The sequence below is a fragment of the Dicentrarchus labrax genome, unplaced genomic scaffold (genome assembly GCF_905237075.1).
Source record: "Dicentrarchus labrax unplaced genomic scaffold, dlabrax2021, whole genome shotgun sequence".
NCBI lineage: Eukaryota > Metazoa > Chordata > Actinopteri > Moronidae > Dicentrarchus > Dicentrarchus labrax.
The window spans coordinates 12,918,631-12,934,171 of record NW_026136720.1 but is presented as its reverse complement, the minus strand read 5'-3'; the positions used below and the strand labels follow the sequence as shown (position 1 = coordinate 12,934,171).

At 40.3% G+C, this 15,541-nt stretch overlaps 1 protein-coding gene across 1 annotated transcript in view; it reads right to left on the bottom strand.

Moving 5' to 3' along the window:
• Nucleotides 1–15,541, bottom strand: part of fkbp16 (FKBP prolyl isomerase 16) — a 30,520-nt gene extending 14,979 nt beyond the window's left edge. The window contains exons 1-3 of the mRNA XM_051382458.1: nucleotides 14,614–15,541; nucleotides 14,182–14,351; nucleotides 13,789–13,877 (exon numbers count right to left, since the gene is read on the bottom strand). Of these exons, the coding sequence (XP_051238418.1) occupies nucleotides 13,789–13,877; nucleotides 14,182–14,351; nucleotides 14,614–15,091 (737 nt within the window). The 5' untranslated portion in view covers nucleotides 15,092–15,541. The remainder of the gene's footprint in view (nucleotides 1–13,788; nucleotides 13,878–14,181; nucleotides 14,352–14,613) is intronic.

Below are 15,541 nucleotides of genomic sequence, written 5' to 3'. Positions count from 1 at the left end.
TCCCTCTTGTCGCATGGGAAGTTAAGCATTCATTATAGATGAATTTGATTCATGTGTTGTGGCTTAGCAAACTTCCTCATTAAGGTGTATGATAGTGCCGCTGACTCACTCTGTTATCTATCAAGCAGGCCCCTCGCTGCACTGAATGAAAGGAAAAACTCCCTCAGAGGGAAAACAGCGGTCACTTTGACGTCATGCTCTCCGTTTTAAAAGATGGAAAAGCCAACGATGTACCTCATACTGGTTTCTATGGTTACAACCTCAGATAGTGCACTGATATAGTGTAATAAATGTGGTGCGCAGCTTTGAGAAAACAAAATCCAAGAGGATTTATGAGGTTGTTTATTTTTTTTACAGCAGTGAAAACCGGTCTGCTGCTGCTGCTGCTGTTGTTCTGTCTCTGTTTTGACTCTTAGATGGACACACAGCACCAATACAGCCGTGCAAAGCAGCTTAGTTTTAATCCTGGCATTGGTGAGACGTCACAGCTGTTTTTCCTCGCCTACTGCCATACTAGTTAATTTGAAGCAAAACAGCCTGCTATTACAGAGATGTAGAAACAAACTCATTGGTTGAGCTGAGCGCAGCATCACACTGTTGTAGCACTAATCACCAGTGACCCACATGACACCTTTCAGCTGCTGCCTCTGCATGCTTTCCTCTCTGTTTTGTTTTTATTTCCTCCTCCAGTAATGAACCAATGAAACTGTGCTCACAGGGCACACAGTAGGGCAGCTACTGCCTACTGCCTACATCCTGGCTACAGAGCTCATCAAAAGTCCCCATATAATCTACAGCAGATTTCCTCAGCCTGTTAAAATGAATCCAATCTCAGCCCTCAACTACCTGCAGGGCATATAATGGCTGTTTAATAGCAGGGATGTGTAGTTCCCAGGGCATTTCAGTGAGACTGTTTGGTTACACAACTTTATTAAACCAGCTTTAAGTAGAGAAAGTACAATAAATACAGTAGTTATTTGCAGTAGGGAGGGAAAATACCACAACCAGTACCCTGTAGGGGCTGATCTGACCTAAAAAATGACTGGCCACCCCAGCTGCCACACAAGTTTGGTGTCAAATGCTGTCAAATTTAACACATGAGTTTAGATTTTTGAAAATAATGAAAAACTGAAATTAATTTTCTCATTTGTTATGACTTAAATTCATTGTATTTGGAGAAAAAATTTGAATTGGGAACCAACGATTTGGAAATAATTTATTGATTTCTAATTTCACCTGAATATTTCTATTCAATGTGCCTGCCACCGTCTTGCCACCCCATTAATATTTCTCTAGATCTGCATCTGGTGCCTTGTGTGAATACAAAAAAATTTACAAACATCATTAACACACACAAACGCTACATGGAGTTTTCTTGAGAGAACTTGGCTAATTTATATATTTAATTATGCCAATTTCAGCTGTGAGTGAATGAATGAGGGAAGTTCAAAGCTTTTTTACAAAACAACAGCTTTACTCTGACTCACAGGTGAGCAGGACCAGTTTTAAGATTCTACCTTACGCAATAATCTGAAATCTCTCACAGGTCTAGTCTCAGATATGCGGCTGCATCTAGATGAATAATTCCTCAAAAAGTTCAAAAGCTTTTACTCTGCATTAGGATGGGTAAGAGCAATCTGTTTTACACAGGAAAATATCCCCAGAGGTCAGTATCAACCTAGCTGTTATCTGTAGAAGATATCTTATCCCAGGATTTATTCTAAATCCATAATCAATTAATACAAACAAGCATTATGTCTCTGGGGTGTACACGGTGTGGTCAAGTAGCAATTTCTTATTCAGCCCTGGGGAGTGAGGTTTAATTTCAGTGGATTCTCAGTGAGGTATTTGTGAAGCAGTAGTTGACAGCAATGACAGCTCGGTTCTTTCTTTGCTCCAACGTTATGTCTACTGTTTAGATAAAATAAAACTCTGGCAGTTTTGGATTTCACTACTGAACTTCAAAGCTTTCCAAGTTATGACAAATTCTGAGTGAGGAGCCCAAAATCCTACCATTTGAAAGATGAAAGTCCTCCTCTTCAATTATTGTTATACTTCACATAAATGTCTGTCTACTTCAGTGGACATATGAATCCCTGGATGTTGGAAGAGTATTTTATGCTTTCTGTTCAGATGAGCAATTTAATTTGCATACAGATCAAAGATTTATCTTTCTCAGAAAGTGGGATTTGGCCAAATAAAATGCGGTTGAAACGTTTCATTATCATGCAGCAGGGTTGCTGTTTGCGTCCCTCTGTGGTTACAGAGTTGTGAACATTAATGTTTGTGACCACAAGCTGCTCATTGCTTTATGTATGACATTCTGGTAGCAGAATAAATGTCATAAAGAGATATTGATCAGAAATTAATTTCCCTTCTAAGTCCGAGCTGTCACACATGCTCAAACCTGATAACTCCCACAAGAAAATGTCACCTTTTCTTGAATATCATTTTGCAAATTGAGTGCACAAGAAACGGACAGCCGTTATCGCGCTCACTGACTGATGATTAAATGAGATGTAACTTTAAAGCAGCAGTTGTTGTTACTTATGTGCACCAGTGCAGCTACACCCGGCCTTCACGTCTTTAATGTTGAACATGTCTGAAGAGTAATTTACAAGCACATACATTATGTGTACATGTTGACTTTTCTGAAGTTGTGCAGTGTATGCACATCAAACAAAAACATCATTATCATTCACTTTCGCCCTCCTGTCATGTTTCTGTCCACAAGAAATATGACTGCCTCAGTGAGTGTGTGTCTGTTATCTAACCAATAAAGATCCAGCTTCCTTTCAGCAGCAGCAAGCTCTACCATTCTGTGCAGCTTGTGAATCAATAGCAGCACACTGCACTCCTGACTTATTAGTCAGGTTGTCACGGAGGTGCAGCCTTTGTCTGAGTAAAGCAGATGTAGCAGGGACATTAGCAGACTCCTTTAGTCTTTTCCTGATGGCTGCAGAACTATGAGACCTGGAGCATCAGTCGTGAGTGAAAGGGCCATATTTCTCAGGGAGGAAGGGCTTGACTTTACTTGACCAGAGCCAGTGGCAATGGCATAGGTCACTCTCATCACAGAGAGCTTAGAAAGCAAACACAGGCAGCCCATTTACAAGGATTTTCGGGCTGTTTTTGCTCTTACGTTGACAAACAGTGTTTTGCCATACATGAGCTCACTTGTATTGTCCTTCACCATCTGGAATGACAATATGAAACATTAGAGCAGTGCAACTAATCCCATCAGCGCTATTAAACAACTGAGATTGTTTCATTTATAATGAGATTTACTCAGTTAATCCCTAAAGCTTAATCACTGCACATCTGATTTTAATTTTGCAGTGAGGATGTCAGTGGGAGTCTGCCGTTAACTTTGAGAGGAATATTTTGAAAACCTTGTATGTGTGTGTGTGTGTGTGTGTGTGTGTGTGTGTGTGTGTGTGTGTGTGTGTGTGTGTGTGTGTGTCTGCATGTGTGTGTGCCTTTGATAGACTGCTGCAGACGTCTGATGACGAAGTACTGACGTCTCACAGAGATGAGTCACCCTCCACGTCCCCACTGACGGTACCTCTTTATCCACTAACACAGACACAGACACACAGACACACACACACACACACACACACACACACATACCACAGCAACGCACACACCAGTGCCACATGATACTCTGCTACAGATCTGTCTCCTCTGGGCTCGCGGGCAGCACATGCCACCTCAAATTCCTCCACAGCAGCACGACACAGATCCATAGACACATAAGCATATTTGCTCGGATACACTGTTGTCTGGTCTTTTTGACACATTACATAATAAATTCAGCATGTTAACCAGTCAATACAGACCTGTTACACACTGTGTATGTGTGCACAGTGTGTCACTGTCCATACGTAACAGCTTGCCCTTCCACTCTCCCATCTGCGTTCGTTCTACTGGAGTTACAAAGGAGCTAAATATACTATATAAAGTGAGTTAATGAGTTGCCTGGCAATCAGACAGTCAGTCTGAGCTATGGTAAAGTTGCATTCTTTTGTAGATTAAAATCTGTATTTCAAATCATAATCACAAGTGACTTCTCTGAGCCACAACCTAGTGGGACTAGGTGGTCCTGGAAGTCAAAGAATCCAAGACACAGCTTCTGTGTTTGAGCCATGACAAGGGAGATTGAAAGCAGCTAAGAACACTTAAAACAAGTTAGTTTGTACAAGGTGTTGTAGGCAAAAGTGTTTATAGCTGTTCTAAATGGCCACAGTCGAAGGCGGGGTGAAAAGCTGGCTGTACATACAGAAAGAGACGAAATACAATTGTTGTTCAAATTAGGATAATAGCACACTCAAGGACTGTCTTTGCACTCGTACATGTGAAAAGTGATGAAAGTAGTTCAGTTAAAATAAACAAGACTAAAGGTTTACAGCCATATAGTAGTAGACCTACATGCTAACATGACACAATCACAATGACAGTGATAACATGCTGATGCTAAGCAGGTATAATGTTTACCAGGATCAACATCTCATTTAACGTGTTAGCATGCAATGCTAAATGATGAATATGTAATAATATGGTGTATAATATGGGTATTATGTAATAACCTACAGAAATGGATGTCTTCTTTTGTGTGTTGTATTTTTAACAATTAACCTAAATTAGACTAAATTAACTAACTAATTTAAACCCAAATATTAAATTAGACTCCTATTACCTATGATGCCCCTCCTGGCGTTATAGTTGACTCTGATCTTACTTTTAATAGCCACATAAAAGCAGAAACAAGATCAGCTTGTTATCATCTTACAAGGACAGCCAAACTTAGGGATGTCATGTCAAATGCTGATCTGGAAAACTCCCCAAAAAGTCCAGCTTGTTCAAAATGCAGTTCATAAAAAAGTGAAACCACAATATGTAATAATTTAATAATAAAATTAAATAAGATACTAGGAGCTGTTTTTAAAAAAAAAAATATGGGTGTTGTTACATAATGAAGTGAAAATGTATTAAATTGTGTCATTATTGCATAATACAATGGTATTACATAATGTGTTGTCACAATGGCGCTAGATTAAAAGCAAGGGGATCAAATTTATTGCAATATACCCTGAGGGGATGAACCTTATGTCAACTTTATGGTGGTGTGAGAAAAAATGTCACAAGATGAGGATCATCAAGTCTGTATGAGTAATCCTCTTTGGAAACTATTTGGAAAGTTACAAAAATTGCCAAGTGTAGTCCCCCCAAATTCTGACTTCAGAAAGGTGCCAGGGTTAGGGGATTTCAGACGCTGTCTGCAAAGTACCCTTTTCAAGGTGTTTTAAATAATCCAAATCTATTCATGGAGTGCTTTTATATATTAATTTAGACGTCATATACTCAAATTAGATACAACCAGCCGATAACACACAGGACAGTGCAGGCTTGCTTGTTAACAAGAGCACATTATGTTACTTTTAATATTGGTTCTCTGCAACCATTTAATTTTTGTTATGCACCACTAATCTCTCTTACCCTTTCTGGCTGTGTTCTTTGTGGATGATTTAAAAAGAGTGCCTTGCAATGGGTCGGAAAGGTGATGGTGGGGCTGAAGTGCCGTCTCACGTGTGTTTCTCCCGTGTTTCCCTCTTGTGTGCCACGGACTTTTACAACATTGCGAGGTCTGTGAAGCATGACAGTATTGTGTTCCAGCAAAGGCAGCATGTTTTGACAGCAATGTATGAAAGATACATATCAGAGGTGAGGGTAGGACAGAAGGTATGGACGTCAACTTATATGGGGCCAAACAAGCTATTTTTATAGTGTAACATCTTCAGTGGAAATGATGTCTAAATTTTTTGGGTTCCTTAAGAAAAAGAATGAGCTAAATAAATAAAGTCATCATCTCAAAGGAAAGACATTGTACATATTAGATACAAGATTGGTTCTTGGTGCATTTCAACCTGTGGTGGAATGTTAAGCAAATAATATGATAATAAATAATATATCTCTGATGAGTAACTTAGTTTTACTTTTGATACCCAAAGTACAGTTTGCTGATAACATTTCTGTACTTTGGTTTAAATGATAAATGGACTGTACTTAAATAGCACCTTTATAGTTTCCGACCATGCTTTTACACTACATGCCACAGTCACCCATTCACACACATTCATACACCGATGCACAGCATCAGGAGCAATTTGGAGTTCAGTATCTTGCTCAAGAACACATGAAGCGGGAGGAGCCAGGAATCGAACCGCAAACCGTGAACCTACAACTACAGTGGCAGCGAAATTGCTTAAAAGAACGTCAATGGCCCTATCTAGAGCTAGTGTTTGGTTTGTGCCTTCTGGGCTATTATTATACTACTAGTATTGATACTTTTATGTATGGGTACCTAGTGGTGTTTTTAACTACTAACAGCACTCTGGAGTAATATTTTTACAAGTGAGTCCCTATTTTGTTTATATCATGCCTACATGAGCACACAGATGATACCACACACAGTCCCGCCACCAGGTTCATGCTATTCAATAGTTTGTTGCAAAGAAACAAAGCAATGCACCAACAAAAGTACTGAAGATGAAGAGGTGCACATAGATGTTAACAAAATTCGGCTATGTAAATGTTTTTTGAAGTGGGAAATGTGTCTTTGTCTGGCCTCAAGGGTACACACGGTGCCTTTAGGTGAGAAACACTGAATGGACTGGGAAGTGGTTTGTATTATGTTGACTAATGTCCTGTTTGCTCTCTTCATATTGTGGCTTTTAATTCTATTGTAATCACACACCTTCCCTCCCATGAAAACCTACCAAGTGTAAACACTTTGTCCACAAGAGCAATACAGTTACAGCAGAGACAAGGACTGCTGTGCAAAGGGAATTTGGTGTTCCAAAATGGGAGTAAATGGGGGACACAAATAAATAAATAATACATTTAAACAAAGCAATGTAAAACTAACACTAACAAAACTCTAACCAGTGTTATCGGCTCTAAAAATATGCAATCAACCTAAAATTCATTAAAATCTCATTTCAGTTGAGGAGATTTACTGTCCCACTAAATACCCCCTGACCACTAAAAGCAGAAGTAGATTTAACTGAGGGCAGTGCTATATTACAACCAAGGCTGTGTCGATGAGAGAGATAAGCCTGCTAGCAGTAGGGGAAAAAGGTAAACATCCAGGGAGATTAGATGAGGGACATACACAGTTCAAACATTGGTCTGAGTGGCAAAATACTGCTGTAGGGCCAAAACAACCCGCCATCTAGTTTTTAGAGGTAAAACAGTCAATTCAGATTTAATTCATATATTTCTTCTTTAGCTTTAGCTCAACACATGAAGCTTCAAACTAATGTAGCAGTGGTTGCTGCAAACAGAAGAGAGCCTGCTGATTGGGAGCCTGAGCCTGATCTTATCTGGAGCGTGCTACAGCTGTCAGTGCTTGCTGGCCTGCTCCTCGAGCGTGAGGTCTGGGTGTGGTTTCTTGTCAGCCTGCTGTGTTTGTGCTGGGAAAGAGACACACATAGGCCAAAAGCTACAGTCAAACTTGTTTAAGTCACGTGACCACAGAGCCAAGAGTTCATCTGGAATCTTTCACTGATGACAAACAGGAAAACATGTTCTTCATACTGGTGACTCTAAACAGCCCTTTGCTTGTATGTACAAGTAATTTTGTACCTAGAGGAAGCACCAATGTGGAGAAGTGTTTTCCAGTGTCTCAAAGGTCACATTATTCATTTGACCCAGGTAGTTCTGCAGAGTGAGTCACATTACCTTCAGCACAGGGAGGAACTCCACCTCACAAATTCTCTGAGTGGACAACATGCTTACGTATCTGGAGACGGGAGCAGGGCTCGTGTGCAGAAAAGTGTGAGACACCAGTCCAGCTCTGTTGTTAGTGAGTCACTGTACCTGTCTATTGGCAAGTGCCTGATGAAATGAAAAGCAGAACTGCCGGTTCCTAATAGATTGTGTTACATTGGGTGATAGGAAGAGATACTGTTTTTTTCTACTGAAGAACACACACACAATAATCTCAAAACAATTTAATTAAGTCTAGCAAAAATATACTGATTTCTTCTATAATGCAACACATTTTGTCTACACAGAGACCAAATGTGTCATATGTCACTGGCATAACTCATGTCTTCTCAAGCATCCTCACTCATCATCAGACTTGATCCCATTGATCCCATTTCTGGCTTGACACTTTCTCATGTTGCCACTTTGCACTTTTAATCTCTTGTTCTTACATACCTTTCTGCCCTGAAAAATGTCACTGTTACCTTTTTCGGCTGCATTCCCTGCTGGTATGGGTGTGCCGCGGAGAAAGGCCTCCACACACGCCAACCTTCTTATGACTGTCAACAAAGATTTCCCTTGAGCACATTCCCAAGAAGTTTCACTGGTCAACGCATGCTATCCATTAGTTCTGGGTAAATATTTAATATTGTATGTCAAACATAACGCTTGCACACAAGCTCCAATCAAATATGTTGTTTAATAATTAGTTTGTGATACAGGCTGGATCTTACACAGAGCAAAATTGTAACCTAATCCAAATAATTCTGACTTATTGACATTCCAGCCTGAATGAAAACAATGTCTGATGTAAGTATGCTGACATGATTTCTTATATACAATTGTTGTTTTTATGTTGAGATTTTTGGGTGTCTATCAGTGATATTTTTACCTAGTCTGCTTTGTGAAACAAAATTTTTTTTTTCAGTTTCAATTTTGTAATTTTTAAAAGCCATGCTAGCAGCGTAGTTGGTCCACCTCTTTGGTCCAGCCTAAAATATAAGACATTTATGATGGCCAGAGGATTAAGCCTAATAACTTTGGCGATCCTCAGATTTTTCCTCTAGTGCCACCATGGGGTTGATTTTTGTGGTTTTGAGTGAAATATCTCAACAATGATCTGATCCATTACTATGGCATTTGGTTCATATAGCCATGTTCCCCTTAGGGCGATTTGCAAAACTTCGGTTAATATCTGACATAACATTCCCATCAGCCTAAACTGTACTTTGTGTTTACTGTTGAGTATGTTGTTAGCATGCTAACATGCTAAATTAAAATGGGGAACATGGTAAACATTATACCTGCTAAACATCAGCATGGAAGCTTTGTCACTGTGAGCCTCACAGAGATACTGGTATGGCTGTAGACTCTTATTTTGGTGTCTTTTTATATTGCCTGATTTCTGCAATTTTCAATTTTTTTCTTAATGTCAGTCTAAAATTTGGAAGGCTGGTGAACTTCCATTGAAATAAGGATTTTTTTCAGGTATTGAAAAAGTCTGATATGTTTTATTTTCATTTTACCACTATTTATTCTGCTTGCACACTATGGCAGCCTGGCAGTCAGGCTGACTCAGGCAGGCAAAATCTACTGACAGATGATGAATATTATGCAATAACCGTCACTCATCAAGGTAAGAGTTACAGTACTTTCCCACAAAGCAAACCTCCACTCAACCCTGCTACTGTACTGCCAGATCAGTAATCTTGGTGTAATCAAGGCTCCAACAGTGATCAGTCCCACATCCTGTGGGGTCAAAATAAGGGAGATTCCTCTCTCTCCTCCCACAGTAGGACTTATTTGTTTTTCTCCCCTCAGAAATGGACGATGATAACCATCTGGTGTGTCTCCACTCCTGTTCCATTAAAGGGTATTTGTTTAGTATGCGATTATCTTCTATACTTGCATGCTGTGGTTCACAGTCTCTGTATGTAATTTATTATCCGTTATTTCATGAGGGAGACATCAGGGTTAAATTCTGGGTCCTTTTCCATTTCCTTCGGTAGATGCTACTACAAGGGAAGAAAAGGTTGTCCTTGCCTCACTGTGACACTCAAACATAATGAACACTTTACAGTAAGCAGTTAGTAAACAACTCAGAATGTATGATTATATAATAGATAATGATGATTTTCAAGAGAATATTTTATGACAATAAATGTATCTGTCTAACAAACTCTACTAGCTACTTGTCATAATTATGAAGTAATAAGGGATTACTTAGTAACTACTAAGTACAATGTATCACTTATTTTGAGGGGCACAACACAGTAATAAATGATGAAGTTATTGATTCAAATCAGGAATGAAATGGTTCAAGTAAGAAATCCAAACCATTAAGTTCACGAGTCAAGGGTTGGGGTCATGTATGTGTTGTTCAGTTCATTTGAAATATAACATGAAAAGTTCAAATAAATTGTAAAACAGTGTAGAATGCAGCTGTCAGTCAGTCTTTGAAATGGTAAGTGGACAAGACAGAGTAGCCTACAGTTGTATGGAAGCATTATGCATTACGCATTATCTATGACTACGACAATGGCGGAAAAAAGTAGTGGATAAAACGGCGACTGTGTGCAAGCACTGTGCAGTACGTTTAGCTTATGCTAGCAGTAATACTTCTAATATGATGAACCATTTGCATGGACATCACCCCAATGTGTCTGTTGACAGCACAAGGAGGAGAGTGTTTGGTAGGAAAAAGTAACTCCTAGGGGTGGAATGGTTTGCAAAATTCATGGTTTGGTTTGGTATATTTTTGGTACCGCAATTTTTGTAATGTTCTTGCAACTACACCACTAGATGCCACTAAATCCTACACACTGGTCCTTTAAACAAAAGTACAGACATGTTATCAGCAAACTGTACTTCAAGTGACAATAGTAAAAGTAGGCTAACCTCAGGTTTCTTATTTGGCAAGTATAATTTTATTCAAATTAAAATAAAGCAGCTGCCAATGACACTTAATGTTGTCGACTTTGGGGTTGTGCAGGGCTGATGAGGCAGTCACCCTCTGGACCCTGGAGGGTTTATGAGTGTTAAAGTTGCACCTGTCCAGAGAGCAACAGATGTTAGCTTCTACTGCTCTCTGATAACGAATGAGGGGAGGCAGTCTGTGTCTATGACTAATCAGTTTGTCTCAGTGGGGAATAGTTTTGACGCACGCTGCTGTTCCTTAAATGCGACTGTGATGGAGTCTTTCGCCACATCTCCACTTTAAAGACTCAGGACTTCAATGACACAGGGACCTCAGCGTTTCTTACAAAAGACTAAGTCCTGACCAGCTTGTCTGTTGTAATCAATAATCAAGTAAATGCTCCAGACTTTCCCATGGGTTTCATTATCATTTCTTTTACCCTTTTTTTAGGAATTGCAGCTATGATCACATCAGGCACTGCAGCTAGCCCATCACCCACACACTGAGCTACAGACCACTCCACTGTGCTGTGTTGAATCATACTGTCTGACCAGCTTTGCACTCTGTTCTGATAAATAACTGTGAAGTGCTCTTAGCAGCACTGTTTGCAACAGGCTACTGACAGAGTTCAATCAATGCATCTGACAGAAAACCGAGAGAGGCTAATGAGATTTTCCCTTATTGTCTCGCTGTCATTTTACAGCACAGACATGCTGTGGCAGTCTGTCACTACTTGTGATTCTGCTTATTTGTTCAAATAACTTATTTATTAATAGATTAGCAGATGTATATCTTCACATCAACATGCAAAGAATGAGCACATAGTAGTTCTGTGTCTTTTTTTATTAAGTATATTTTTTGGGGGCTTTTTATTGCCTTTATGATAGAGGCAGCTGAAGACAGACAGGAAAGGGAGACAGAGAGAGGGGATGACACGCAGCAAGGGGCCGCGGGTCAGCTTCGAACCCTGGGCCGCTGCAGCAAGGACTCGGCCTCGGTACATGGGTCGCCAGCTCTACCCACTGAGCTAACTGGGCGGCCCCAGTAGTTCTGTGTCTTGCTCAAAGAACCAATATGTAGGATGTAGTGGCATCTAGCAAGTCGCAAATTGCAACCAACTGAATAACCGCATGCCCTCCAAACTTGTAGGAGAAACTACGGTGGCCAAAACTCGTAAAAAAACATGAAAAAAACAGTCCATCGTCCACCAAAAACATGAGCATGTTCAATGAATGGCACTCTTTTAGCACATTTATACACACTAGCTATGCCCAGTAACTTCTTTGAGTCGCCACTGGTTGGCAAATTGTCATTCATACCCTTCCTGTTTTGTACGGATTAAACAAAAAATATATAACCTGTTTCATTTGAGAGTTTTAGATGTGCATGTAGGTGTTTCACCTAATTTCCAGTCCTTATGCTAAGCTAAGCTAGCTGGCTGCTGGCTAACTCTCCTGAATATTTTCCAAAATGTCTAACTTTTCCTTTAAGGGCACCAGAGACTGAGGATTTTTCCATTATGGGTTTTAACCTTTTTACCTCGCTGAGTTTGGTAGTTTGTAACATGCTGTTTCATTACATATGTTCTTCATTTTCCCACTCGTCATACCAAAGCATTTACAAATTTATTTAACCCCAGTGACGGGGGGAAATCACATTCAGAGCAGCAAGCAACCTCAGTAACTGAATCATGTTTAAAGAGCTGGCACGAAGCTCTGATTGTCTACCTTATGGTACGACTAAATTTGACTCCACAGCACACAACCCTAATCAGCTGCATCAAAACAATCATTAACTAACCTCCTGCTGCCTCCCCCTTTTTCTCGGCCTCCTTCTCCACATGCGACAGAGGGCGAGACTCTAGACAACACCTCAGAGACTCCTCGCTCTCGCCTCACGCACCCCATGTCCCATCATCCCCTTTACAGAGCTCCATAATACAAACAGGACCTCACACACAGAAGAGGTTGAAACTGTACAGTACAAACGCAGTGAAACAAAAACATGTTTTCACAACAGAATTTTTAGTACATTTATGTTGTAAACAATGTTCAGATTTACTGTGTTACTTTCAGCCTATAAAAAAACAAGATTCAAATCATGAATTTAGTTCTGTATCCTGTCGCGTGTTTGTTTTATTACTCCTCTACTCTTTTAATGGTACAAATGCCCTACATGTAGCAAAGCACATAACCTCAAAAACGAAGGTAAACTCTTTACTTTATGGTTCATCAAGCTTTTATATTAATAACATTTGGGGTTTCAGTTGACAATAGCTGAGTGGAGAACTTCTGTCCACTCACAGAGCACAATGCTGGCTCTAGGTTGAGTGTTTGAAACTATATAATAATGTTTAATTTACTCTAATGGGTGTGGGCTTGTATAAACACTGGCATAAAGTTATTATCGCTTTCAGTTTGAAACTAATGGTCGCAATTTTGCTGTTTATGAAATAGCATAACATACAGTATATTACTGTTTACTTAGAAAGCCTTACAGCAGCAAGAACTACACAAAGTAATTTGCTACATAATCAACCAGCAAACAAATTAAATCACATTAAACACATTTATCTATCATTATCTTATCATTCATCTAGCTCCACCTTCAAAGACCTTCTCTTTCAAATATTTTCACTGATATATTGCACACCAACTCATCAAATCACTGTGCTACATTAATGTCTCGTTCTCACATGTTCAGGTTGTTTAAGTAAACATTAAAACAAACAAACACAAACAATGGGTTTTCATCAGCGACACACCAATCTCCTCTATGCGTACTGGCTCTTTAACGGTGTAAAGGTTACAAATCTAAAACACTGGCCGTAATATGAGTAGAGTCCTCCCATTGGCTGGGGGGTTACAAACACACCATTGATAGGCTGCCTCTGAATGGTGTTAGGAGGAAGCCATCTGCTCCGGTTTATGGTTCATTAACTCCACTACCCCTGGATGACCAGGCTGCCCCCACAGCAACAAGTGAGATGAGATGATACTTAGAAACAATTATAACTGGCCATGGTCTTGTTTCTGCTTCCGTACTACACACTCCTTAATTCAATAGTTTACCATTAAACAACAAAACAGGAAAATGCTTACCTTCCCAGAAGTCCATAAGCATACTGGGAATCTGCCAGCAGTAACGTGATCTCACCCTTCTCCATGGATATCACACACTCCTCCAGGGCCTTCAGGTGTCAAACAAAACATGTTATTATGTTATTTACTGAATTAATCATGAATTACACATTTTATAATTACACAAAAAACATTTAAATATCCAATGTGTAGGATTTCGTGGCATCTGTTGCTGAGGTTGCAGATTGCAACAAACTGAATCCCACTCGCTCCCACTGTGGCCGCAAAACTAGTTCCTATCTTGTGCAGTGTTTCTTAAATAGGGCAATGCGTATCACTACGGGAGCCTCATAAAGCTGCTAGGATGGCTGTAGAGTTTTAGTCTTGTTTACCAAGTGTGATGAAAGCTTTTACCTGGTTTACATCTCCCTCTCCGATAACAAAGACAAGCTTGCAGTCCTTCTCCACCACAGTGCGGTCCTCCAAGACACACTGCATCTTCACAGTAACCTCTTGGCCCCAGGTGGGGGGCAGGGTGTTTGGGGCCTTGGACTCCAGCACCTTCTTCCTCAACAGCCGGTCCTCTGCATGTGGAAAGAAGAGAAGGTCGTGCAGCAGGAAGCCAGTTTAATCTGCTAGTTGTTGGTAAACACATGTTCAGAAACAGCCACAAATACTAAGTTTGATCTCAGACATGTTTGGGTCACTTCTTTTGTGGTCAGGGATTCAAAGCAAAATAATATTTAAAGGTTAAAGTCAATGAAAAGCACCAGTTACTTATAGGTTATTGATGCAAGAAGAGCTACTACCAGGTCTAAAGTGTGTCTCTACCATTCCCGGATATACCTGTGATGTCCTGCCAATCTTCTGCCATGAACAGTTCCTCAAAGGTCGATGAAGTCCACTCCTTCATCGCATATTCTGGAAAGAGACTCTCTGCTGAGCTGTCCCTCTCCAACACAGCATCCTCCTCCGATGGGTCTTGGAATCGCACCATCTTCCAGCTGTTTGTTTTTTTCAGTTTCCTCCGTTCTTTGCATTCTGTGCCTCCACTTTCTTGATCAGGATCAGAATGGCTTTTTACCTCAGTGCTTTTACTCTCTCCTGCACAGCTCTCTGTTTCAGGCTGATCTTTCCCACACAGTTCCTCGCCTTCCTCTGCAGACTCACAGGGCAGCTCGGTGTTGTGACTGTCCCTGTCAGCAATCTCAGAAATGGCCTCTCTTACCCCAGGCTCTGTAGGCTCCACTGCGGTGTCTTTGTGCTCTTCACAATATGGCTCTGTCTCCATTTCACTACAGAGAGCTATGGACACTATTTGCATTAGCCTGCAAAAGAGAGGATCCTCCTTGTTCAGCCAATCTTCCACTTAGGTGCAAGTTATTAGTTGTTGTTGTTGTTGTTGTTGTTCTGCCACTCACACGTTCTCAAAACAAAAAGAATATCTCCATGATGTAATATTTGCAAAAATACATGTTGTGTTTCATTAAATCCAACTCAAAGTGCATCCCTAAATCCTGGCTTCATCTACAGTTTTGTTTTGTTTTTAAAGGCTTTGTCCGGCCTACAACTGCGTAGTTTCTGCAGTTCTGTTGCACTTTGACCTCCTCTCTCTCCCGCTTGTGTCCGTCCTAGTTTACGTAGTCCAGTGATGTGGCAGCAACAAAAAAATGATCAATGTAAAGAAACTGCGCAGCGCAATGAAGCACTCCCAGCCAGCAGGCTTGTGCAGTGGTAATCTGCAGGATTAGAAGAGAAAAACCTAATCTGCCAG